Source organism: Passer montanus, unplaced genomic scaffold (genome assembly GCF_014805655.1).
Source record: "Passer montanus isolate IOZ18808 unplaced genomic scaffold, ASM1480565v1 scaffold85, whole genome shotgun sequence".
Classification (NCBI taxonomy): domain Eukaryota; kingdom Metazoa; phylum Chordata; class Aves; order Passeriformes; family Passeridae; genus Passer; species Passer montanus.
The window spans coordinates 341,254-368,673 of NW_024373812.1; the positions used below are offsets into that span (position 1 = coordinate 341,254).

The 27,420-nt window shown below is 42.0% G+C and overlaps 2 protein-coding genes across 3 annotated transcripts in view; one reads left to right on the forward strand and one right to left on the reverse strand.

The window, feature by feature from the left end:
• The first annotated feature begins 1,054 nt into the window (after positions 1–1,054).
• SLC46A2 (solute carrier family 46 member 2) lies at positions 1,055–13,208 on the forward strand. 2 transcript variants are annotated; one of them, XM_039733304.1, is made up of 4 exons: positions 1,055–7,799; positions 9,307–9,390; positions 10,669–10,825; positions 12,263–13,208. In XM_039733304.1, exons 1-4 carry the CDS (start codon positions 6,740–6,742, stop codon positions 12,318–12,320), a joined length of 1,359 nt encoding a protein of 452 aa, XP_039589238.1. In that variant the 5' UTR covers positions 1,055–6,739; the 3' UTR covers positions 12,321–13,208. The 2 variants fall into 2 exon arrangements, with proteins under 2 accessions (XP_039589238.1, XP_039589237.1); XM_039733303.1 differs by lacking the exon at positions 12,263–13,208 and adding an exon at positions 12,017–12,243.
• A 1,106-nt stretch (positions 13,209–14,314) lies between these two features.
• The window catches only part of SNX30 (sorting nexin family member 30), a 48,561-nt gene continuing 35,455 nt past the window's right edge, over positions 14,315–27,420 (reverse strand). Inside the window, exons 7-9 of the mRNA XM_039733285.1 lie at positions 25,966–26,052; positions 20,703–20,855; positions 14,315–18,562 (exon numbers count right to left, since the gene is read on the reverse strand). Coding sequence (XP_039589219.1) covers positions 18,503–18,562; positions 20,703–20,855; positions 25,966–26,052 — 300 coding nt within the window. The 3' untranslated portion in view covers positions 14,315–18,502. The remainder of the gene's footprint in view (positions 18,563–20,702; positions 20,856–25,965; positions 26,053–27,420) is intronic.

The window sequence follows — 27,420 nt, forward strand, 5'->3', positions numbered from 1 at the left end:
CTACACAAAGGACATAAAAGAAAGGTTGTAGTTCAGGGAAGCCTTGAATACTCCTCCGTGCTGGAATGAAGCACTGAGGAAATAGCAAACACCAGTAATATCTGCTGTCTTGCCACACAGTTTAAAATTTACATTTATGTATATATGTATATTTGTATTTAGCTGTGCTTGTTAGACACTGAAGAAATGCAGCCTGTGAAAAGCTAGCAGCAGCAATATTGCTGGAAAGCTCCCTGGACTTTCTTGCTTCCCTAGTGCTCTTTACCCAGTACCCATCTTCAACTCCAAAATTTCCTGGAGATACAACAGGATCCTGCAAAGAAAGGAGAATATCAATTTCGTACATGTGCTGGAGCCCTAAGAACACACAAAATCTACTAAGGCTGCTGATTCAATAGCAGCCTGGGAAGGTGCTAGCTAACATCCTCCAAAGCAGTATGCACTGTTTACATGAGCTTTCTCCAGAGTCTGGGGCTATCACCTGGAGCACTTTGATGCAGAGTTGTGGGGCTGGGGAAATCCAGACACATCTTCCCTGTGCTTCGGGTGGAGGTGACACCTCTGCATGGGTTGCAGGGTCTCAAAAGCCCTTGCTGTTTTCCAGGTAAGGCTTCTCCAGCACCAGGACTGCAGTTGCCCACCCATGCACAATTCTGCTCTCTTGTCTGAAGATTACACCCCTGGTGCTATTTTTTACTGGTGCCCTGAAGCAAAATGAGAAGGGACAGCTCCCCCATAGTCTCCAAGCCACCCTCATGCAGGATGCTGGTGCCTTTCCCTTCTGTCTCAGGGACCTCTACACCCTGCCAGCTCAAAACAAGCTGGATTAATTAGCCAGGTGTGGCTACGGCACATGTTGTAAACAGGGTTATCCCTGTTATTTGCTGTGCCTTGTTGCACAGGTTGTCCAGAAATCCTCAGCTGGCATTGGAGTCTGTTTGCAGTGAAGACAGTGATAGGCACTGCCATGCAAGCTTGTAGCCCAAAACCAGCCGTGTGTGGGCTCTGCATTCACCACCTGTGCTGAAGGGTCTATGCAGTGGTCCACAGAGGATCAGATGGTGCTCTGTAATCAAGAAGAGCTTGTTATTGAGTTTCCTGTGTTTTTCATTTCTGAGCTGCTGAGGTTGAGTAAACACACTCCTCATGAAGAACATGAAGAGCTGCTGTCTGCTGTATGGAAAAAAGGGTGCTAAGGTTTAGGAAGGTCACTGGACTGTGCCACAGCATCTGCGGCTTTTGGGTTGTGTATGCCATTTCTTGGGTTTTGCTTTTTCTTTTTAACAAATGACTGAATGTGTTTGACAGGATGTTCTGCATTAAAACAGCACCAAAACAAAACCATAGCCAATTCCTGTACTGAGCATGCAGCCCAACAGAGAGGGGTTGTGAGGAGTGAGTTACCATCTGCCTGCTCAGAATGTCTGGGGTGTCACTGAGGTCTTACTGCAAGTGATGGCTTCAGTGTTAACTTTACCTGCCTGAAAAACAGAAATTTAGCCAGGCAAGGAGCTAGCTTGAGACCTATCATGTGAAAATGAACTAATTACCAGACAAGGGTGTCTCCAGAAGATTTAAAGAAACATATACCTTCCCTCCTCTCCAGGAAAAGCACTATGCCTTGCACAAAGCAGAAATGCAGAGCCTGTATCTTCATGCATTTATGATGATTTTGATGGTTAGCACTTCTCAGCCAGGAAAATGGATTCATTCCTTTTTTCTCCACTGTCCTGACATCCTCTGCCAGCTACTCTTGTAGAGTCTCAGGCTTATGGAGAGATATACATTCCCTCTAATTGTACCTGGCTAGGGCTGAGTTATTTAGCAAAGGTCCTTTCAGACCGGAAAAATCAGCACTCCTCTTTCCTTTGGTCTTCTCTTTGCCCTCTTCCCCTCACTTCTAAGGATAGGGGATTTACTATTGCCAAAAAGTTTCCCAGACCTAAACAGATAACAAAATATGAAGCAGACCTGCAAAATTGTTTCAAAATAATTGCTTTGGAGAGCACTTAGGAAGGGGAAAAAAGTCTGTGGGTTTAAACCAAATTTTTATACATTAATGACTGTAGTTCATTCAGCAGTGAAATTTTTAAATAATTATGTTTTTGCTATAGCTATTTCATTTTTTTTCAGACTATCCACTATTATGTAAGGTTGGATTGCTTATGCTGTAGTTCCAGGACATTTTTATTCCACCCCATTTTTCAAGGCTGTTGCTGCCTGCACACTCTTAAAATTTGCAGTGCTTCTGTTCCAAACACATATATATACCTTGGCAACAGTTAAAAAGAGGCATGAATGTAAATGAAAAGGAGGATGTGCACACACACAAAAAAATCATTTAGTGTGAGGATTATCTGGGCCTTATCTAAGAGCCACAGCAGAATTTGTTCTGTGGTCCAGCTGATCAGGCAGACACCAGGTACTGCAAGAAGCATTTTTTCCTGCTTCCATAGAGAGCATTAATGTTGAGGCATACAATTAGCTGCCAGGACTATTAATTGTCCAAATTTCTCAAGCTAAAGGGAAAAAAGCCGACTCGGCAAAAAGCATCTGTCAAAGGATGATGTGTTTTGATTTTCAGCAGGGGCTAGGCCCACAGGAGACTCCAACAAGGTAAGCAGAAAATTCTGAATGGAGAAAAATAGAGAAAACCATGATGACTTGTGGTGAAAGCAAGGGAACATAGGTGTCTGGTGCTGCTTGGTCAGCCAGTGACCGTCGTGAAGGAAAACTGGACAGTGCTGCCATCCGCAGCTCCTTGCTGCTCTCCTGTGTTGTTCTGAAAGTGGTGGGAAAGCAGTGGAGAGCTCCAGCCTTTTTCAAAAGAAGGCTGGCAGACCTCCCTACCCTTGTGGGGGTCACCCCTCCCTTCCATGCTTCATGTCAGTGTACCCCATGAGGTCTCTCCATGGAGCAAATCCCTCCTCCAGGGTTCTGTAGCCTGCACACCACCCTGGAGTTTGCTCACATGGAGCAGTGGGTGTGGAAAAGGCGCCTGTGTGCTCCCACTGCCTGTGGCCTGTGCTTCTTTTTCCTCCCAGGAGAAGAAGAGGAGAGCAGATGTCTTCATAGATGATCCCAGCATGTCTGATGGTGCTGCAACTCCCAAATGCCAGACTGCTGGCCCAGAGGTCTCAGTGTCTGAGGCACCTCCAGGTGCACCTGTAAGGGCATGGTCCTCTATTTTATTACAGCAATGGTGCACTTCCCAGCTATTGTGCCACAGACACTAACACCAGCCCCCCGAGTGTCCAAACAGCCTTGATGTTGTTTCTCAGAGCCACAAAACAAGGCTGCTAGATGGCTTTTTTTTTCAGGCATTAGCTTCCACCACCAGTGGCTCTGGATCCAGCAAAACAATTGCCAGGGACTAGAATGCTGCATCCCTGTGCCCCTGGCTTTCCACACAGCTCCCATTCTCCTTCCATCTCCCCCATCCCTGTGAGCAGAACCACATACCTCGTAAGGACAAGGACTGTATATAATTAGATGGCAGCCACTGAGGAAGACAATTTCCCAAACCACAGAATGCTTTGGTCATTTATGAAGTATTTTCCAAAGCAAAACCAGCCTTCACTGAAACAGCTGCTTCTCTCCAGTGTTTTCAACCAGCTCTCCCTCCCTCTGGGGCTGTAATGGGGCTGCAGCTTCATCCAGGATCAGACCCAGGCACTTTACATTCCTAGTCATGTTTCCCTACTTTACCACTGCTACAAAGCCACAGTGGAGAGGATGATCTGCACATACCAAGTAGGAAGAGGAGGAGTAAGAGCTGATTTACCACCTTAGAGGCAAAATTCCTTGCCATGCAGGGATTGTAAATCACAGGTCCTATTAGCAGGCTTAAGGGAGAGATATAAAGAGGGCTTACTTGCCCACATTGGATTGCAGTCCTGGATGTCAAAAGGACGTCTTCAGACAAGGAATGCTGAAGATCAAGTTCCAGAATGCTGGTACTTGTGTAGCCCAGTTCCCCCAGCATACTGAAATTCCTATGACAACTCTGTTCAGAAAGAAAAAGTGATGGAATTGCCATAAATGGTTTGAAGAAGAAAGAAACAGCAGAGGAATGTAAAACATCACCACAGAGAGGAATAAAACAGCTGTGGTCTGGCCAGATTGACAAACTTTGCAAGTGCTGGTGAAACATGTGCTGACTCTGCTTCTAGTGGGCCTCGAGACAAGACCACTCTAGAGAAAAATGCCCTAAAACAGTGTGGTCCTTCTCCAGCAGGCTACACCATTGTATTTGTGTTGTTAAGATAGACTCTGATTCTGTGTGCACATTTTTCTTAAATGTCAAGGGCCACTCTCTTAAGGCTCCACCATACTTATGCTGCATGAACATATTTTAAAGCAGATGGAAATGTCCCTATAAATATTAGTAATATAAGAACAGGGGGTTCTGAAAAAATACTGGATAATAATAATTTTGAAGACTTTGTGGCATCAAATGAATAGGGTATTTGTGAAAATCGTTTTGCAGTAGTAAATATTTTGGAGCCTGAGCTAAACTCCTACTTTGGCACTGACTGTTTTGCAATTACTGACATGGAAATGTATCCTTCCCTGAGAATTAGTTCTAAAAAGTACATTTAATATGAGTGAACACACAAAATATCCTGGAGATATAGATGTAATTCATGAGATCACTAGTTACATTTAGCACAGTTCATTAGCTATCTAGGCCTGAACAGAATTGTCTGAATAAGCCAAGCAGTCTGTATATGCAACAAAGTATGGAGGAAAAATATCCGTCATGCAGGAGTTGAGCAGATCTGCAGCGTCTCAAGCACAGTCACTGTTACATACCTCTGCACTCCAATTTGATTGCTTTGCACCAGACCCCATGTCCCAAACTGAAGCTTGAATAGGACAAATAATTTATCTCTCCCTGTAATTCTGGTGGAAGACACAAGGCTCCCTGGGCAAAGTAAAATGTGGCAATTCCTTTGGTTGCATTTGTTGCTTCAACTGGTCACAGGCTGATGCCTTGGGGTTTTCAGTAAGGCTGTCTGGAATTTCCATCTTCTGGAAATATTTCAGGGTTTGCTGAAGAAAACCTGTCCCACTTTTCAATAAAAGCTGAAGAAACTAGACACTTTTTGCAGCTAATCTGGGTAAAAGAAAAAAGGTGACTGTTGGAACAACACACATAATTTAGAGCTGGCTAAGAGTCTTTTGGGCTAACAAAAAATCTGTGATGAAGGTGGAATTTTCTAGAGCAAATCATTCTAGCGGACAGTTCCCCACTCCTTTCCATGTTAGACCATGTATCTTTCTTTCTGTATTCAAAATATAAGCCAAAATTATTGCACAACCAAACAGAGTGAAAAAAAGAAACTCTTGAGCCGTGGCATTGAGTAAATGTCACCTGAGTCAACAAAGAGTCTAACAGATGGAGGCTTTAATATTGTTTTTTTCAAATTCATCAGTAATTTATTTTTAAAGTAATGACCGTAACTCTTCCTAGAACAGATTGTTATTCTGCCTGTTATGATTCATTAAACCAGTACAGAATGAGATCATTATCATTTAAGTTAGCATTTTTGAGACTGCCAAATATCCTTCAAGTACTTCCTGCAGCTGGGACTGCAAGCATTGTCCTTGGAGCTGGCAGCCTGCTTGCACCATATCCTGGTCCAAGAGCTTCTTGTGCCTCTGGCTAGCAGTACTGCTGTGCCCATGGGGCCCTGCTTGAGTGGGTTGCTCTACCTGCCCCTCAGGCAGCAGCAAAATTGGAAACTGACTTCAAGCTGCAAGGCTTGAGAGTCTGTGGAAATAAGCACCTGCAGAGATGCACAGCCATCTCCCTGAGGAGCCAGGGCTGGAAAACTCTTCTCCAGAGATGGATTCTCACCCACCTCAGCCTGCAGGTGAGCTGGCTGATTACTGGGACACAGTGGTCATTGATGCCTCTGGATAAATTGCCTCCTGTTGCAAATTTCCACATTTGCCAAAGGATGCAACAAGCAGAGTGGCAGCCACATGAGACAGGTTACCAGAAATAGACCTTTTGCCTTTTAGTTTCTTTTTGGTGTAATTTCCTGACTGCATTATTGAAACAACAATGACATAAGGAACATGATTCAGCAACAGGGAAGACAGAAGCAGGTAAAAGCAAAAGAGACAATAACTTATTTGTGTAGAAAAAAAGAAAAATGAGCTGGCAGTAAAGGGGAATTCACAAATTACCTGATAAAAAGGCACATAGCCATTCCCTGCCCCCACAACCACTCTGAGAGTTCTTTGACACATGAAGGATACCAAAAGAAGAAAAAAAAACCACCCAAAAACCCAGCAAACAAAAAGCAAACCACCACCCCAAATTACAGCAATTACTTGATCAGGGCATTTTCACTTCCTACTCTGTAAGAGAGAAATTCCCCAGGTCATCTGACGTCTGTTGAAACTACACCAGGAAGAGGAGCAGCAGCAGCTGACAAGTGCAGGGCGTTCTCTGGCTGTACAAAAGCCTCCCATGTGCGAGGCAGAGCTCAGAGCAGCGCAGGGATGTGCAGGTGTGTGTACACATAGCAAGGTGAGCTGCGAGTATCCTGCCAGCCAGATCATCTCTTGCACAACTCTCCAGTCCTGTGCAGCCCGGCGGACCTTTAGCTGCTTGTTTCCAAAGATGCCTCCAGAGCAGAGCTTCTGAGGAGCTGTTTCCTCACGTGCTGTTTCCTTGAATGCTGCTGAAAGCAGTTCTCTCCAAGAAGAGGCGGCGGCTAGCAGCATGGTGGGAATAATGGCAATGAGGACGTGGATTGAGCCAGTGGTCGCGGGTTCCCAAGTGGCCAGTGCCTTCTACGACACAGCACTGCTGCTGGTAGTGAAGAACTACTACAACCAGACCAACAGCACTGCTCCCTCCCACGTCCTGGAAGATGCCCAGCAGAAGGCTGTATCTAATTTTTATATCATCTACAACCTAGTTCTGGGCCTGAGCCCACTGGTGTCAGCCTACGGCTTGTCCAAGCTGGGGGACAGGACACACCGCAAGATCCCCATCTGCTTCCCTCTTCTTGGTTATCTGGGCTCCAAAACTCTCCTGCTTCTCCTGATTCTGCTGGGCTGGCCAGTGGAGGTGATGTATGGGGCTGCTGCCTTCAATGGGCTGACAGGAGGCTTCACCACATTTTGGGCAGGCATCATGGCTCTGGGATCCCTGGGGTCCTCTGAAAGAAAGAGGTCTCTGCGGCTCATCATTATTGAACTGGTGTATGGCCTTGCTGGCTTTCTGGGAAGCATGGCATCTGGCTACCTCTTCATTGGCTTCAGTGACCGCTATCGAGAAGGCACCGTGCTGGTGTGCTGCAGCATTGCTTGCTATGCCTTTTGTCTGCTTTACAGCATTTTTGTCCTCACAGTCCCCAAGCCAGCAGCTTCCTGCCCAGCCAAAGCCAAGAGTGCAGAGGAGATGGGTGGTCAGCTACCAGAAGCAGTGGTAAAAGGGAGCTCCCAACCTTCAGAGAGCAGCATCTTCACTCCAGTGTCACCCTCGAAGCTCATCATCATCCTGCTGTTTGTGGCAGCAATCCTCTATGACCTGGCTGTGGTTGGTGCAATGAATGTACTCCCACTGTTCTTGCTCAGGGAACCTTTAAGTTGGAATGCTGTGGAGATTGGCCACGGCAATGCTGCTGGGTACGTGATCTTCATTACCAGTTTCCTAGGGGTACTTGTGTTCTCCAGATACCTGAGGGATATTACCATGATCATGATCGGAGTAGCATCATTCAGCACTGGCATCCTGATCATGGCCTTCGTGCAGTGGACGTTCCTGTTCTACATTGGTGAGTTGAACAGCCACTGACATGAGCAAATACACACCGAGAAATGGGTGTTTCAACATCACTGGAAGGGCTTTTTGCTTTGCTTCGTGCCCAGTTTGCAAGCAGGGAGTTAGGCAGATCATCAGGAGCAATTTGCAAGAAAGCATTCTTTTTATTCCTCTTTCCCCACCTCTCCCTTAGTACTTTTAAGACTCGGCACTCTACAATATCCTGAGGAGGCGTACACCTCTGCCAAGGCTCATTGACTTGTAATTCATCAGTTGGTCACAGACCAGATCTGGCAGAAGAGTGTTCACATTCTGGGTGACTGGGAATTGCTGCTGACTCCCTGCACTAGTGGGACTGCATCACTGCAGCAATAGGAAGCACTTGCTTCCTCTGAGGCAAGGCTTAAGGCTACAAGAGAAGCAAATAGCAAAGGCTTCCTATTATGTGAATGTCTTAAGATGTGATTTTTTTTTGTCATATGAAAGCACTTACAGCTGATGGGAAATTTAATGAAACACTGGCGCTGTAAAGGATCACAATAATGTAGTTTATAAATCTCACACTGTTTCATAAATTACTAAGAGACAGGTAACAATAGATGGGGCAGCATCCCATGATAAAGGAAAGGCAAGTTTACTTCTGGGAGTTAATCTATGATGAAAAAAAAAATCCAAGAACTGCATTCATTGTGCCAGAGCTATCTCACAGAGTATCATCTATATGGCTTTAAGGTTTTGTTTCTCAAAGTGAGAAAGACACTGGAGATAAATGTCCTGAAGTGATTTTTCTGTCTGTCCCTACAGGAAATGGGGAATTGAAAATTAAACAAAGTTGTTCTGAAGGGAAAGATGATGAAAGGATATTGTATTTGTGTACTAAGCCAAACACTGAGTGAAAATTTTAAGAGATTATGTTTGTTTAGCCGATCAAGCTGGGGAAAAAGATTAAAAAATTAAGTAAAAAAATAGAGCTTGCTTAATAATTTAGTTCATTTTCATCCTGAAGACACGCTGCTATGCAGTGTGTTGGATGCTTATTCCCTGCATTGCAGAAATACCTTGGTACACGAGACATGGACCAAGTCTTCACTGAGGCTGGTTCTGCTGACAGGAAGGAAATTCCAGCTCCCTATAAATTTTCATGGTAGAGACAGGCTAGAAAACTGCAAACCATAAGCACTGAGATACAAGATGGATGTAGAGTTATAAAAGTACTGTTCCTGTCAAGGCTGTGTAGCACAGAGGGCTCTCTGCATGTTAAAACTTAAATCATCATCCTCACAATCTCAAAGTAGAGGGAGGATCCCATCGACGCTGGGATGTCTGGCTGAGAACAAGAGACTGTGTCTAGTTTGGGCAAAGGACCTCTGATAATGGGAAAATAGGTGGCTCTTTTTAGCAGAGAAAAGGTGAAGCAAGGTGCCTGTCCAGGCCAGAGGCATGCAATCTTCAAAAGCAGTGGCTGTGCTGGGTCACAAAGAGCAGGTACTGGTGATAACTCAAAATTCATTGCATTACAGCACGGGCAGTGATGCTGTTTGCCCTCATCCCCTTACCAACCATCAGGTCCATGTTGTCCAAGCATGTTGAAGGATCATCCTATGGTGAGTATTTTAGTTACCTTACCAACCAAAACCCCCTGAAATCCCTTTATTCTGCCTAGAGTACTAAGAGAAATGTAAGTTATTGCTGCAATCTGTGCTTTGTGTAATAATACCAGAATGAGTGATACCACAAACAGGAAGGGAGAAGCAGAGAAACTTGCTGGACAAGATTCTCACATCCAATCTTCTTTGGTTGCATCATCATTTATCGACAGAATTTTTAGCACATACTGCAAAAGATTACAATCAGTACATAGTTCAAAGGCAGGGGAAATAGTTGAGGTGCTGCTCAAAAACACAGAACTGCAGGGAGAACCAAGAAAAGCAGGACATTGAGCTGAAGCACTGTTTTATTCACATTTATATCTGGCTTCTTTTACTTCCAGTTTTGGGAAGCATGGATTATTTTCACCTATTTTTCAGTTATGCTCTCTAAACATTTCTTCAGCTGTTTGGCAGTTTGTTCCTGTTGCACCTGATTTAACTACAAAGAATTACTTTTGCATAAAAATTGACCCTTCTTGGAACAGCAGCTGGAATTCTTTTCCATTAAAATACATATTAAAAATTAGTAAAATGTATATTGAGGCCTACCATTTTTACCCCAATGAGCTAGATTTAGACACAAGATACAGGACTGGCCATTCATTCAAAGAGCACCACAGGCCCACTGTGGTGCCCATGTTTCCTCTGCATCCTTCACATCCTTTTCCTTTCTGAAATATGAACATGACACTGCTGTCACCAGTTCATTCCTACTGCTTGTGCTCCCTCAACATCCACCATGGCAAAATCATATATCTGCCACAAACAGCACAGCTCACATCCCAAATTGATCACTATAAACCAAAAGTTTTTAACCTCCACCTTGAGCCATATGGGCTGCACATGAGGATAGCGTCAGTCCAGACCTCGAGTAGGACCCTGCAGCAGAGCAGCACTTACCTTCTGGTTGCAGTTTCATCTAGATGTTAGCTCTAGGCTATTTTTCTACCTCTAGGAAAAGGAGCACTTATTGACTAATCTATTGCTTGCCTTACAAGCAGATACCTTTATATGTAGACTGTTTAGGCAGATGATTATCCAGTTGAATCTTTTGTCTGACACCTAAAAGAAGGAAAAATTATTTAATTGTTGTCTAGAACAGAAGCAGATACAAACTCATGCCATCTGGTGTTAGTGGAGCAATGACTACACAGTTGTGATCCTGGATTTCTAAGGGAGATACCACCACTGGTTTGTTAATCTCCAGCAACAAACTAGGGTCTTGTCTTACAGGAAAGGTGTTTGTCCTGCTGCAGCTGTCTTTAGTCACCACGGGAGTAGTGACATCTACAGTCTACAACAAGATCTATCAAAACACACTGGACTGGTACAGCGGCTTCTGCTTCATTTTGTCTTTTCTAGTTGGCTGCCTGAGTCTCCTCCCTTTAAGGTAAGAAATGGGAAAGATTTTGTTCAAGAAGACATGTTGTATTTTCTCTGTAGTTCCTGATTCTAGGTCTAAAGTTTATAATACAGATAGGAAAGAATTTTAAAAAGAAAACCCCCCACCAATTGAATTAAGAAAAAAAAAAGGAAAAAACCTTGCAGAAATGAGTTGAAAATATCAAGGAGATTCAAAGAATGAAAGTTGCAATGTCTAGCCAGTGCTTTTTTAAATCTTATTTTTGTTTAATGTAACATGAATTGCTGTAGGAAGAGTATTTGGCAGTTTAACAGCTAATAATCCCAGGAGACAAAGCATTCATACAAATGTGTTTGGTACTGTGAAAATAGTAGTACGTAGAATGAAGGAATAACCCGACACAAAGCAAAATGGTTTTTAAAAATTCCATTATATGTTACTTACCCATTGAGATAGAAAAGAATAATCTGAGTCTTCCGCTAATGTTTCAAAGAGAAACCATTACCACAGTGAAGGAAAAGGTTACTTTTCTGGTCCATTGAATTTGCTCAGCTGTACCACCATGGAGTGACTGAGAGGTACAATTTCAGGAACAACTTCTAAGTACAAAGCCAGCAGCTTAATTTGAAGAGAGAAAGCTGAAAAAACTGCTCAGTCTACTTTTACAGAATTTTTGAAGGTTCTCCCTCCAAATCTCACTTTGTCCATTAGAGCCTCCCCAACACTCTCCAGCCTGTTGCGTTACTAGAAACACCAAGATTCTTTCTGTATGAAGTGAACTGTGATAATGTCAGTATTTAATCCACGTAACAACAGCACCTTCATTCAGATGTAAGGCACGTACTGTATAGCCTAATGCCTGATTCCAGGCAAAATTCTTGCCTAGCTCTGCTGCAGTTTAAACAAAATATAGTAGTACAAAGTCTAACAGCACTATGTATATTAACTTCAGCTGCACCACCTAGACAGGAAGCAGAGCCAGTAAGGAAAACTCTTCCACCACCACCTCTGTTTTATCCAGAGCACCAAAGACTTTCTGGGCTTGTGAATGCATTTGACAATCAGTGTCTTCAGGACTACTAGTGTGGGGAAGGCGACTTCCGAGCCCTGGCTCGGCTTTCCTCCTCAGATACTCCAGACACAAAAGACTTGTTTCTCATATGCAACCCTCTCTCTAAGAGGTGTCACTGCTAGCTACTCAAATGCTTTTTAATATAGGTTCCAAACAGAAGTACCATTATCAGTACAAACATGGGTTATTAAAGTGAAGGATGACAGATGGTGCCAACGTCACTGAATGCACAAAAGAGAGCCTGGCAGACCACTGAGAGGAACGCCATTCGCGTGCAGCCAGCTCCAGATACCCTGGCAAAGTTTAAGACGGAGATGTGGAAAGAGCAAACTGTGGTTTGAGAAGGTAATTTGCTAATTCTTATTATCTGCATTTTTTATTGTTCTTTATAGCTTTGTGGCCATCAAACAACGGTCAACCACTGGCTCCCTTGAGATTCTGACTGAGTAACAGAGACATCTTCTGGTTGTTATCATCAGCCCCTACCAACACAACAGGATACATAGCATTTATATTTTCACTTCACAGCATGCCACAATCTCTCAGCCACTACACTCATCCTGGAAGAGATGTTTGCCTTCTTATTTCTGCAGCATGCACCCAATCCTGCAGGGTCTGTGTATTAGCTATTGCACACCAGCAGTCCTCAGAGCATTCTGCTCTTTGCTACGCTGGTCAGAAATACCAAAGAGGTACAAGAATACAGGCTAGAAATGAAAATGGCATTTCCAGACACATCATTCAGAGTGAAAACGGAAAGCAGAGGATCAGTTTTCCATCAGCTTCTTCTTGTTTGTTCATTCAGAAATCTCAGGGCAGTACCGTGACTTTGGCTGATGAAACAGGGCTGCAAGCCACATGCCATGTGCACAGGGCGATCAGCAGGACACACCGGCTCCCCAACTCCTGCAGATGTTATCAGCCCAGCCAATTAATGTTATGCACAAGACCATTAAATAGAGAAATAACACCATAAAAATATGTCAAATTAACAGAATTTTAGTAATCCCTACTAACAGAATTTTAGTAATCCCTACAATAAAACACCTCTGAACAGATGTTTATGTCCCTGATTTCTGGGAGAATGTCACACTGTCCCTGGACAGTGCTTCAACAGAGCTCATGGGAGGAATAAGACCCAAGACCTAATGATAGTGTTTCAGCTCACACAACCATGATGTGCTACTGTTGTCACAGGTTAAGTACAGGTAAGTGCAACACACAGCTCCTACAGGACTTATGGAGGTGTAAGGACACCGATACCATGTTACCCCAGCTTTTATCTGGGCTGGAAAGGAACCTCAAGGGATACAACAACTAGCATGAGATGATGTCACATAAATCTAAACATGAGTCAAAAGTGTGGCATGTCTCACAAGGATGTGTCTGCTTACATGCTAATTGAACTAAGAAGGATTAAGCGGCTTCCAAAGTCCTGGACTAAGTAAAGGGAAGTTAAAAGTCCTTAAATAACTGAAATAATCTGGAGGCAAATCAGGCAGCTTCAGTTCCAGCCAGAGGTACGGCATGCAGAAGTTGGTTCATCATTACACAATCCCTTCCTCTGAGGAAGCTGCTGTCACCCTGTCCCCCCCATCCATCCCCCCTCCTCCAATCTCTCCTCAGCTCCTTCACTTTCAGTACCAGAAGTAATGAAACAACAGGTCAGATGATATCAATTTAGATCAACTGTGGAAGATTTTAGGGGAAGAGTATTTCTGCAGTAAGATAGTGAGCTACTTAGCAAAATAAGCACATGCATAATTTCACCAGTGAAGACCGCAAAAAAGTGAAACTTTATTCAAAGTAAAGGAGTAATTTTTTAATACATTTATCGGTCCATTCCATTAAATTAATTGAGGTAAACAAATGGTCCATTTAAAAAAATGTACACAGTAATAGAGAATTACAAGCAGTTTTACCTCAAAGCATTTTTCTTCATCAATACTAGCTCCATAGTAAACAATGCACAAAGTATATTTAAAGAGATATATGAAAGGTTATAGAAACATGCCAGCACCAGAAGGCAAGACAACATTTCCTAGCCTGCGAGTCTGAACAAGTTGCCAGATTTGACCAAGTACAGGAAACAAAAGCCTCCTTCCCATTTTTACATTGTTTACTAGCTAATTCACACAGAGACAAGTATTTTCACAGCTTTAATTTTGTATTTTAATAGTATGAACAGTGACTCTAGTTCTGGTGAGTGGGTTTATAGAGTGAAAGCAGAAGAGTCTGGACAAGGAACCACCACCGTTTGGTCCCCATCACTGACACCTTCAACGCAGTGTGTGAAGCTCACAGCCAGCTTGCCTTCACCTGCATGGCACAGCTCTCCAGACCTTAGGGAGGGACAGAGGGATACAGGCACAGAAAAGCAAGAACAAGGACGATGCTTCTTTATTTTTGCGAACTGTAGACAAAAGCCCTTTTTAAGACTGGCCCTCAGCAACCTGTCTCCTTGTACAGTGGGAATGTTGCACTGGGCACAACGCTGCAGCTTGATCTGAAGGTATGGATACATACCCCAGCACCAGGGTTAAGGAAATGGCTTCACTTCAAAGCGTAGAATACCAAGACTTTCAAAGCAGTCTAGGACAGTGACTAACCTTATCTTAGCATACCATTTACCTAAGGGTGATCTACTTATACCTCTTTGGAAAGCTCATTATTTTCTGCAAATTTACTGTGTTTTAGGCATGCAACCTTAAAACTTGCCCAGTTCATTACTAAGTACAAGTCAGATACTTCAGCAAGACTTTCAAGTGCTAAGCACAGAAATAAGCACTGCCATTTTAGTTTGTAAATTGGCTCAACAGCACTCCCAAAAAGTTTTAAATGCCACATTCCATCTGCCAGAAGGCAAGTTTATTCCTGTGATCTCCAGTTTTACTTCACAAGAGGAAAAAAAACCCAACAAGTAGTAGCAACTTGCCTGTCTTCAAAAAAAAGTCCAGATATTACCTATGTGTTGTTGTAGTAAAAGTTAATATAACAAGGAAAGAATGTTCCACCTTCAGAATTTAACATGACAGAACATCTAATGAGCTAATTTAGTCTACAAAATTTTGTCCAGTGGTAACCAGGACAAGGATTTTCAAGTCTGTAACAATAATTGTAACAACATCCAGTTAAATTGTGCAAGTTTTAACAAAAGCATGGCTCCTGTTAAAATAATGAACAGTCCCTGCTATCTGGGAAAGAATTCCTTTGTACCCTTGCATCTGCAGGACTGACACCTTAAGAAACTTGTCATGAACAGGCTATCCAGAGCCACTGCTTCAAAGCTACTGCACAGTGCCCCCACAGAACTGTCTCTGCCACTCCTGCTTTGTTTGTACCAGTTACTGAACTACTTTATCCTCAGCACAAGTTTTAGTGCAGCAAAAGTCCAAGCAGATTTCAGTGAACAATCATACTTTATTCTTTAATATAACTCACACCAAAACTGTCTGTCTTTAGGGCTACACATATTACCTTTTCATTTTTCAATGTATACCTGAAAAAGCCATGATGTTTTAACATGTGTATTTATTGCTAGATTTAGATCCCGATAAAGGTATACATGAACAATGCATGGTGTGGGAATCCATTACTGAGCATAGAAACAAGAGCTTGGTGCCTGCTTTATTGTGCTGGTGCCACTTAAGAGAAGAAACAAACACCACAGAAACTATACAGAAATAACTGGGCAGCAGTGAATTATGCATCCACTGAGAGGGCCCTGCCCTGGCTATGGATTATGAGGAAAACTGGGCTGATTTAAGGACTGCTGAAAGAGCCACATTTTAAACAGGCTCATAAAAAGGGCACCAACTACTTTTGGCGTCATTTTGGTGCATGTGCAGAGAGTCATCCTCAGTGACTTAATGCTCAACAAGTTACTCAAAGATGAAGCTCCTGCACTATTCCTGCTTTCCTTTACCAACATCTTCTGTTTCTCTCAGAGAAGTGTGGACCATTCAAAGTAAAGACTTTCTTTCTGTAGGGACTACAGGATAACATGTTAAGAGTTTCAGGACTCAACCTCCGTCTAACAGCAGTTATATGATACAAGTGTCACTCTGCACACCTTACAGGAATTTCCTGCAACTTTTGTAGTTTTCCTGACTGGCATGGTTGCCCCAAACATCACAGTCAGGATCCTCCCTACATCTGACCCACAGCCTCTCCCCTCAGTCATCTTGTGATTTACAACAGCTCTTCGTAAGAACAGACCACTCCACAGTCTGTAGCAACTGAGACGCACCTATGCACAGCCCTATTACACTGCAGCAATTCTTGCAGAGGACTTCTCCTTTGAATGTCAAGTTTTACCTCCCATGTAGGAGCTTAAGAGGTTTTGGTCCAGATCATGTAAGACAGCTCGATCTTCAGCAGCTCCAGCCTCAACAGTTACATGCTGATTTGAACTTCACTTGGTACTCTCCACTGTCCATTATGCTTCTCTTGAACAGCTGTGATGTTAATTGCTGAACTCCCCAGAAGCAACATCTGCTTCAGTTTGACATAAAGCAAAGCAGGAGGAGTCCCTTAGTGTTGTAAGGCATCAGATGAAACCACCTGTAGGAAAAAAAATCACCATTCTTTCTACTCATGTTGTGCTATTTATTTTAATAAGGTGGTGGGAAGACTATTTTGCTTGAGTCCCAGTGATGTTGCAGAGTCAACTACAAAATTCAATTTATTCCACATTCTTTTTGAACTAATTCAAAAAGCATGTTGATCTTTCTTTGTGGAAAATAGGGAAGACTATAATCCTGAAGGACAGACTGTTGGATAGTATGCAAGTGCTTATTCTAGATTGCTTCGAGATGATCCCCTTAAGTACTTCCCCTGAACCAGAGAAGTCTGTGATTCTGAACCTAACAGTAACTTAAACCAGAGTTCTCATTTACACCAAAAAGTGCATATTGACAAACTGATCTTAAAACAAGAAACACAGTTTGTTCAGTACCACAGAGTTGTCAATGAAGGCTGAGCCAAAAATAAAAAATTCTTAAAATGTCAAATATTTTACTTTTTCATGCAGAGAGCACCATCTTATTAGCCTGACACAGTTGAGCTACCACAGTGCTGCAACAACTCATCTTGAGAGTTCCATAAAGCCACCAGGCTGAGAGGAGTGGCTGCATGTTCAGCTGGTGCTAATGAAGGAACAAATTCCAAATCAGACTAGTACCTGGTGGCTTGTTACAGGAGAACAGAGAACTTGCACAAAATCTATCACTGCTCACATTCTTTGCAAGAACGTTGCCAGAGAACAAGTAATCACTCCAATTTAGCAGTAAGCACAGAGTTATTTATTGCCCTAAATCCCAGTATTACACTCATATGAGTCCCAACCCCCCTCATTAGGATGGTTAAATCACATCAGCATTCCTCAGGCCATTAACACCAAGCAGGCATTTACTTGAGGTTGGACTGCAAGAGCAAGGACAAAAAAGAATTTGCAGAAGCAGCTGCAATTCTAAAGGCTAACAGAAACTACTAAGAAAATAGATCTGTAACAAAAGTGGTCCTAAAAGACTTGCCATGTGGTTCAGCAGAGAAAGTTATGAGCACTGTGTACCTACAGGGTACCCATCTATCCCCCACCAACCCATCTAAGGCAAGTTCCACACACTCTGATGCTTGGTGGAAGGAAGCATTTGACACCTTTTGGGGAAAGAAAAGAGTTCTACTTTTACTACAGCAGGCATCTTAGGTGACCAAGCCTAAAATGGCTCTAGTGAAACCCATATATAAAGCATGGTGTAAGAGATCTCCACCACGCAACTTCCAGAGCTAGCTTTGGAAAATTAAAGACTCATACTTCTTCCCCCATTCCCACAACCCCTGAAAGGCTGCAGTCCAACTCATTCCTGCAGCTAGGCTGGTTTTGATCCCCAAGTCAGTCACAAATATGCTTCAGTCAACTGACATTACTTCATAATCACCAAGGTAAACAAAGATACTCAATATGAACCAACAGCATGCCACACTCACAAAAACCACAGTTCATGCTTCCATCACCAGCTGTCTGCAGCTGGTGTTGGTATGGTCTGTCTAGAACCAGCCTGACTCCCGGACAGAAAAGTCTACAGCAGAGACCATTTCATCCAGAGGGAGCACACAGGTGGTAGCGAAACAGAAAATATTCTTTCCCAGCCTTTCCTGGTCCATTAAAAAAAAAAACAAAAAAAAAAAAACAAAAAAAAAACAAGTAAGAGTTGGTCAGGGAGTACTGTATCATAGAAATATATTTTTTTAAAGCAAACAAAACAGATTGGTAATAAAGATGTCATTTGGCACCTTGCAGTAGAGTTTTATTTTCATCTTTTTAGTGTTCCACTCATCAGTTCCTTCCAGACTAGAGAGGTAAATTTTATCAAGATCCCCATGCACTTTCTCTATGAACCCCAATCACTCCATAGAATAAAGAAGGAACCATTCAAGATAACTCAAAAAGATGAAACATACCCCAGTTTAAACACAAAAATTGAGGAAAAAAATTCAAATAGGCTGGAACAGATACTCTGAAAAACTAAGTGCAGCTGTCATTTCAGTTAACAAAAAGAGTCCTCCATACAGTTCCAGTAAGACTAGTGGTACTGAGCACAGAAGTGCTAGACTGTCCATGAAGGTACTTCTTATTTGGTCTCTGGCTTGTCTTGCAATAGTGGTATAATTGACTCCCACGCCGTAAGGCACTGAAGAAAGAAAGATTGACAAAATTTAATTTATGTCAGTTCATACAACTTCTGACCAACCCTTCCAGCCCAACAGCATGCAAGATGAAGAAAAGTTATGTGTGTCTTTATAGATTACTGCAGAAGGGGAGAAAAAAACAGAATGCCAAACAGCAAAGAAGTGTTAGAATAGCTGCACCTCCCAAACAAATTCAACAAATTCAAGTTTTCCAAAGTCATCAGCTGGCCCAAGACGTTAAAAATCATCAGAACACCCAGGATTTCCAAATACTAAGATTTTTCTAAACTGAAGAATACCACAGATTTCAGTTAGGCAGATGAACTGTTTTGAGTAGAAATATACATATTTGTGGTGTGACTGTGGGTGAAGGCTGATTTGTACATAATGGCATCTATTACAGACTACCTCCAGCAAACTTATTTGAAAGAAAACATGCATTTAAGGAAGTCAATTCAGAGACACAGTGTATTCCAGTATGGCTCTGGGACTCGACTCCACTACAGGACGAACTCGTAGTGCCTGGTATAGTAAACTGTAAGTGCAGCTTCTGGGTTACTAGAAAGCCACTCCAGGCTTTGGAGTAATTTTCCCAGGCACATACACACTTATTACAGTCCTTGTACTGTGTGTTGTTACTGTCTTTCAGCCACAAAGAGCCCAGAAGTTAAACTGGGCAAATGCAGACTGTGGAACCCAAATCATTAAACGCTGAAAATGGGCAAACTCATCAGCAGTTCTTATACCCACAGGTCATTGTTGACAGACATCCTCCTTCTAACCGTGCTGATTGTACTGCAGATGAATAGAGTACTTCTAGTTGTATACCCTGAAGTGACTGGACACTTTCTTACCAAGAAAACCTTCCTTGCTAAAAGCAAAATTAATGTACAGATTGAACTGTCAATTGCAGAGGAACTACTGGATGTTCAATGAAGTCTCTAATACCTCCCTCCACAGCAGCCTTAGAACTGAGAGACCAGGGTGAAGGAAGTTCTGTGTGAGCAGTTATAAACTATGATTAGAAGGGGAAAAGGTACTGCACACTAATATTACATGGAGAGTAATAGCACAGGAAGAAGCTTGTAAAGTAGATATATAAAAATGAACATACAAGACGAAGTACAGTTTACTAGGCAATGCATAAGCCTAGTAGTTCTAGCAGTGTTTAATATTTCGTAAATATTTAATACACCTAAAGGGGGCTCAGGAGACAGCTGGAGGAGGACTTTTTACAAGGGCTTGTGGTAACAGGACAAGGGACAAGTGCTTCAAACTGGAAGAGAGCAGGTTTAGATTAGACAATTAAGAAGAAATTCTTTACGTTTAGGATAAGAAAACACTGGAACACCTTGCCCAGAGAAGCTGTGGATACTCTATCTCTGGAAGTGTTTTCAGTTCATGCTGCACAGGGCTCTGAATCACCTACTCTAGTGAAAGGCATCCCTGCCTCTAGCAGGAGATTGAAGCTTATATGACCTCTAAGGTCCCTTCCAAACCATCCTGTGATCTATGGCATCAACCACTGCACTGGGCTGCACTGTTCTAGCACAAAGGAAAATTAAATTGGAAGCATATGCAGTTAAATGTCAAGGTCCTTTTAATTAAAAAAAATCTAACACTAAACCTCAGGTACAAATGCACCAACTAAAAAAGGCAGAGGCTAGATATTTTCAGGACTAATATACAAATGACAAAACAATGCACAAAGGAACAGGGATTAGAGTAACTTATACATAGCAGATGTAATCTATATATGAGTCTGTGGACGTGCATTAACTCATGTATTTTTGTTCAGAAAAGGCAGAATCAAGGGATTTTTCTACTGTGGTAGTACCACTAGTATGTGAAATTCTGGGTTTTTTTTTTTTTCATCACTACTGCTGCTGCTCAGTAATTTGTTAAATTCAAAAGTGCAAAACAGACAAGCATGCATAATAAAATGTTGTTAGAGTACTGACTTGCAAAAGACCACTAGTCTTACAGAGTTCATTTGACCACAACTTCCAAGTCTGACAAAGAGCAGCTTCAGATGTCTAATATTCTTGTCCTCAAGACAGTGTGAAGATTTCCTGAAGAATTATCACCATTTCAGAGGAAAATAACTCTTATTCCTGCCAGTGCTCCAACAGTGACACCTACCTTCTCGTAGTACTGGATGTTTTTATCTGCCATCCCCATGAGTAGCTGCCTAAAGTCTTGTCTTTTGTTGTTCTGCCATCTCTCCATATCTGCTTTCAGGTCAGCATTGAAACATTCTACTCGGTCTTGACATTTCTCAACATCTGCAGGTACCTGCAGCAAAATAAATGAAGATTAAAACTATCAGTAAGAGTGCTAGATTGCAGAATTTGCTCAAACCTCACTGAGCAGAACAATAACAGAAAGGGTAAGTTCACAATCCAGTAGTTATCCTGAATCAACGAAAAAGCGCTAGAGAGGATATGATATTGCTTAATTTGTTTGTTGCTGTTTGAGGTGGTGAGCGCTTGAGCTTGTCCATCTCCATGCCTGATATAGAGCCATGGAGGAAGCACTTGCTAAAGGCACAGGAAAACCATTCGGTGTAAGTACTTGTACTGAGGCTCACTTCCTAGTGCTCAAACTAAGCAGCTTGGTTTCACAGCAAACTTTTCTGCTTCCCATTTACAGCTGTAGTAGGAATGCCCCAATTTACACCAGTGTGTCTATAACAACAAACATTTAGGTTTATGAAAAAAGGTGAGTAAGACACCTCGGTATTGACAGCTGCAGAATAGAATTTCTAAGTCCTTTTTAGCTTCCACTTTTAACCTTACGGGCTTCCCGAACAAAATTTAACTGCAAAGCACTCATGATCATCAACATGGGATAGGCTCATGGACTTTTAGGCTCAACAACAGACATGCAACCAGGCAAAAGCAACAAATGACATCTTGAAGGATGCAAGCTGAGGTAGAGATTTAAACAAATTTTTGACTGTAGTTACTCACCTGAGGTACATACACTTTAGATCAACTAAGTTAGTGTCCTTTGCTTATGTTTTAACTAATATAATGTATACCACCAGGCAAATACAGGAATAATTTACTAGTGTCTCCTCAAGCAGGATAGCCAAACACCTTTTTTTCCCCTTCTCATTGCTGCATGGGTCACACAGACAGGAATCCTGGAAGGGCATGCAGACTAAGCCCAAGAACTCAGAAGAGAAACTCCTGAATCCTGGTACCAAAGTGAGAAGTGAACTTTTGCTCTGGAAGCTGTGACTTGCACAAAGGCAAAATACAGAATGAAGAACATTTGAAGAACTTTGTCGTGGCTCCTCTTGTACTTGATACTTTCAGTAATCTCTCTTTCTGAGGGGTGTGAAAGAAGAAAGAGGATGAACAGACTACGTAAGAAGCTTTTCATGGATACCTACATGAAGTTAGAGGTGGGCTACTATCTTGCAGTTTGGCAAGGTACTCAATTTAGGCAGAAACACACCAATTGTGTTCCTGCTCCAGGACACAGATTAGGGCTGATCACTTTATTACTCAGAGAAGGTCTTACATCTGTTTTTCAATAAACCTGTTTGAGATCCAGGAGCTCTTTATACTCATGGGATTTAAGTTCCCCTATATTCACAAAACTGAATTTACAGTACAGGCAGCTTGGAGATTCAGTGGATACTTTTTCTTCCTGCTATGTCTGAGCACCATACTTATGGCTACAGAATTCACTCTGCTACAACTCCAGATGAAGTTTCCCCACAGGCTGCAGACAAGAACAACCAAGCCTGTGACTGGAAGGTTTAGGGGATGCCCCCTCAAGGCACGTATGCCTTGTGTTGTAAGTACTCTGCTATCTTAATGGGAAAGGCTAGGCTATCAAGAGAAATATTTATGAAGTCTGGAGGCAAAACCACGTAAGATTTCCCAATCCAACTAACTTAGCTTCTAAGCACTCACCAGCTCCCTGCTTCTTCTGCCAGGATCTGAAACCACAATGAAGATATGCAAAAATCTGTTCTTTCTCACAGCAAGTTGTCTGGCTGGTCAGGCTGAGAGGGCTGTATGAGTTTAGAGCTACTGGGATAACCCAGTGGTCAGCAGATGTGTCACGTGTGGTCTCATCAAGGAACAACAACGCTAACTCCAACTAAGTGTCCAGAGACATCATGAAAGTAGTGTCTTCACATGCAGCAGTCCTAGCTGGGTGTGCAAATGCCTTACCTTATAAACTGCAGCTTCCTAGTACATAAATTGCAACTCACTATTTTTTTAAAGAATTTTAAGTTAATTAATAGCTTTTAAGCACCTTCTATCAGTGCAAACTCAAATGCAAAGAGATATTATATGTTTATCATCAAATTTGGGCCTAAGTTGAAGTATCAAAGCTGATGCTTTTATCTGTTTTTAGCAATGGAGACACTAAATATTAGCTAACAACTAAGAACAAGGAAGAAAGTCGACTGGACTCAGGGGGAATGCTGCTTCCTTACTGATACCTGCTGTCAGCTACTTAATAGCTCAAAACCCCCTAAAGCCACAAAACCAAAGTGACAACTGCTTCAAACGAAAACACCTCTTAAAGGGCCCAGGACTATTTTAGCAGTCAATTTCAACTGATGAGAAAGGTATATGCAGGTAAGAACTGAGCCGCATATGATATGGAGTTCTGCATTTGCATCTAATCCTATTTACAATGATTCTGTTGTCTTAAAATCTAAGCTTGCCTAATATCTGTAATTTAGTGTGGTTGATTACAAATAGCATGTCCACTCCTCTACATCATCATTACCAAGTAACAAATGGTCCTAAGGCACAACAAATCCAGCATTAATTAGACAACTAATCTTTGCAAAAGATATTTCTACCTTCCTAGGTCTTGGGAAACTGTTATCTGTTACAAGGCCTTTTTTCCCCTCACCTTCTATTCAAGTTCTGTACTGCTGTATTTACTGTTCCCATAGATCACCACACTTCAAAGCCTTGAGGAAGACAGAATAAAACATATCATCAGAGGCAAACTTCACCTCACCAAAACGAAACCATACCTGTCCTTCAGTGTGCTGGTTAGATTACTGCAAAATCAAATTCAGCATGGGTCAAAAACGGGTTAGAGAGGGGCATTTCAATACCACTGCACATGTTAGAAACTGAAAGGCTGCAGACTCCACAGGCACACCATGGTGCTAGTGGTAAACACCACCCACATTGTGGTGTAAGCCACTGTGGCATTCACATTTTCTGAAAAATCCCTTTGCCCAGGATTTTTCTCCTGGGAAGCTGAGAAGCTTCAGAGAAAAGGAAAACAATTCTTATTTCATTTGCTTCTCCTCTGTTTTGCTCATGTGGAATGTGTTTGGAGATTGCTTACCCACAGGTGATTGTTTCATTGGATTCTGGTGTAGTTGTTTTTACTCTTTGGCCAATCAGTGCCAAGCTGTGTTGGGACTATGGTGAGAGTCGCAAGTTTCCATTATTATCCTTTTAGCATTGTGTAAGTATCTTTTCTGTATTCTTTAGTATAGTATATTATAGTATTCTTTAATATAATATAGTATCATAAAGTAATGAATTAGCCTTCTGAGAGCACAGAGTCAGATTCATCATTCCCCCCTGCCACGAGGGTCCCTGCAAATACAATAAGCCACTGTGGTGGCTTTTGGTATAAACTTCAGCATTCTGAAACAGTACCTGCTGACAGAGAGCCACGGTAGCACTACAAGCCTTCTGCATTCATAGGCCACCGAGCTCGAGGCTGACTTCACTGCCAGAACAATCTAATGGCCTGCTGAGCTATGTGATGCCAGGCTGGGTATGTGCATAGGAGGCCCAGAATGCCCTACAGTGAGAGATTTTTAAGTAGTGATAGGCTTGTCTTTCAAGATCTAAACAAAGGCCTTTGTTCTCTTAAGGTTTAGTTTGGGATCTTTTTACATCATGTCTACCAAATCAGCAAATATGCCAAGGAAGACAAATGCCATTCCACAACATGACCCTCTGCCTGCTTTTAGTTTCCAGCAAGTCACAGCCAGGAGACCTTGCTGAATATAAGCTATGCTGCTAGGCACAGCTCCGAGCTACCAGCTCTTACAGATAATGACACATCCTCCAGCTGGAAAGGTTCTGAAAAACCCAGAGAGAGTATTTTGTGAACATGCAAGGAGTTCTACATAGTTTGTTCAACTTCATGCTGTAAATGACACAAACTATTTATGTTTACAAAAAGGTACAAGAGTTGCCAAAAAATATCCTGATACTCCGGAAAGGAGATGTAAGTGACCAAAAAAGTATTCCAAAAGTTATTCAAAATAATCCATCTGAGATATGAGATCCAAAGGACTTTTAACATGTGCAAGATTAGCAAAATTCATCAATTCTACTGCATCAAGACCTTGGTATAGTCAAATGCTTAAGAACTGGTTTGCTGGAAATGCTAGATTTAGTTCCCTCCATCCTAGATACAACTGTTAGCACCTGTTTACATAAAGCCACACTGAGGAAGTAGAGTGTATACCACACCAGCCAGCAGAGGGGTGGGCAGTAGACCCAAATGCAAGAGCACCACAAAACACCTAGTACACCACTATTTGTAGCTCATTATAGACAAAAGATCAGAAAAACTCTTTAGCATTTCTGTGCTCTCATCCTCTTCAGCTTCTTAGATTCAAAATACTATGTGAACCTTACTGTAGAGTGAACCTTATTGTATAGTAGTCATAATACTGGAAAATCATACATTAATTATTAACACAAATATAAGGGAAACCAAAAACCTCAAGCAGAGGAAGGGAACAAACCCTGTTGCCATCATCAGTTAAAGCTGCAGTGATTTATGAAAACGCTCTTGCACTCTGTTTCACGCAGAAATGGGTGGCAGCATAAGCATGTAAGTTCACAGCTTTGCTTTTGCATGGTGCCCAGCCAAAACGTGTCATCCAGTGACATGTGCCATCTCTGTTCAGCATCACACAGGTAGAGTTCCCTAGCAGGAGCTAGGGAGGAGGAGTGTTTTATAAGGAGTTTTCCACAGCCAAAAGCAGTGTTCTGCAACAATACAGTTCCACAGTGCCAGGGTCAGGACTTTAACAAAGCTAGCTGACATACTGCTGAGTCACCGGGGACTGTTCTACCACTGCTTTGTTAACCTGTCACTAAACAGTCCAAATGACTGCTGGCTGTTGTTGAAGTGTTACAGAATCATCCTGCTCTAAACTGTGAAAGATCCGTAGTTCAGAAGTTGTTACAAGTTACATACATTTATACTTAGGTCTTTATTTCACACCAGCTTGCCAACAACAAATTTGTGTTCTGCCAAAAACTGTTTATATTGCAAAGAAGCCCCCAGATCCAGGAAAAAAGCAAGTTCTGCTTCTCCATTCTTTTCAGGAAGTAGCGTAAGTGCAAGCTGTTTTTGCAGAGCAATTTTGAGTGCTAACCTTTGGACGGTCTTCTCTTTTCAAGGCTACTGCTTCCAGTTTTGCTTCATACTCCGCTTGGACTTGGTCCCTCTTCTTCAAAACATTCTATGGGCAAGAGAAAAGAGAGCTGTGAAGGGATCCTCTTGTTCTTTCCCCCAGCCCACAAGAAACTCTAAAGTGATACATCTTCAGTGCCAAGTAACCCAAAGTCAGATTTACTTTGTCCTATTTTACAGCATTTAGGGAGTAGCTTTTGATAATGAACAGCACTTCCTCTCCATCAGCTGGCAGGGGCAGATAAAGCTTCAACATTTTATCAAGCTGGAGGCATGCAATATAGAAGAAATCATGAAACCACTAATATAACCTTGACCAAGTAAATTTAATTCATCAGTTGATGTATTACTACCATGAAATAGATACAAACAAAAGCATCAAAGCTGACAAGGACTAATATAAAGTTTCTGATATCCTCAAGCAGCATTGGCTAAGAGACAGGAAGACCATCACAGAAGGTATTACAGGTCCCTTTTCACTTGCAAAGATTCTTCAGAATCCTTTAAAGCAAGCTGTCACATTCTGGTGTTGCAGTAAAAGGAAACCTTTATTTTAGATCTATCTTGGGGGGTGTTAGTTGTCAGTTTCATTTAAAAAAAATATGAAAAGGACAATTTACATTGAAAGCACTGGACTGCCTGAGAGAGCTTTTCATACAGTAAACATTTTCTTGACAGAGTATTTTCAAAATAGAGAGACAAAGATGCTACCCTTAGCTTGTACTATATCCACAAAGAACTTCACTAAGTTTATACTACAGTTTGAAAACAACCACAGGAATTAGTCTTTCTAAGAATGACTTACTAAAAAATGAACAGTTTTGTGTCTGCAAGAGCAGGCCACTACCACTTCAGGTTTCACAAAGAAGCAACTAGTATATTTTTAATTACTCTGTTGATGCAAAGTTATTATTAAAAATGCTGAGGGAAGTCAGCCAACAATCCCTGTAAGTTTGAAATTCTCTTGCAGCTAACTTGGTTTTGAGTCTTCCCTTTAGCCACCTAGAAGGAACTGTCCCATTAGGACTCCAAGTGGTAACTAGTCATTACAACAGGTCCAGACAAGGCTATTAACACTGGACTAGTCATGTGCACTGCTGCCTCCAGAAATATGTTTTTAGAAGAGTAGCTCCTCAGAGCTCTAACAGCCAGTCTAGATCTAATTAAGAGCAATTAAGGACATACAAATCCTTTATCTACTAGTCATGATCATCCCCCTCCTCCTTCTTAAGCCAAGAGAAGGTCACCAATGCAGTTGCTCTAGAGTAGAGATGTTCAATCCATGATAAATGGGAACGGCACCCCATCCACAAACCTACTATTAGATTAGTCAATAAAAAGAGGGCAAACCTGAAGCATTCACCTTCAAGAGCTTAATTCTCCCTTTTGTTCCAAAAGGGATGCAGAAGCATACCAT

Coding starts and splice junctions, on each gene's coding strand:
- SLC46A2 (XM_039733303.1), top strand. CDS start 6,740: ATGGTGGGAATAATGGCAATGAGGACGTGGATTGAGCCAGTGGTCGCG. Junction 7,800..9,306: donor GACGTTCCTGTTCTACATTG/GTGAGTTGAACA, acceptor ATTGCATTACAG/CACGGGCAGTGATGCTGTTT. Junction 10,826..12,016: donor CTGAGTCTCCTCCCTTTAAG/GTAAGAAATGGG, acceptor TTTTTAATATAG/GTTCCAAACAGAAGTACCAT.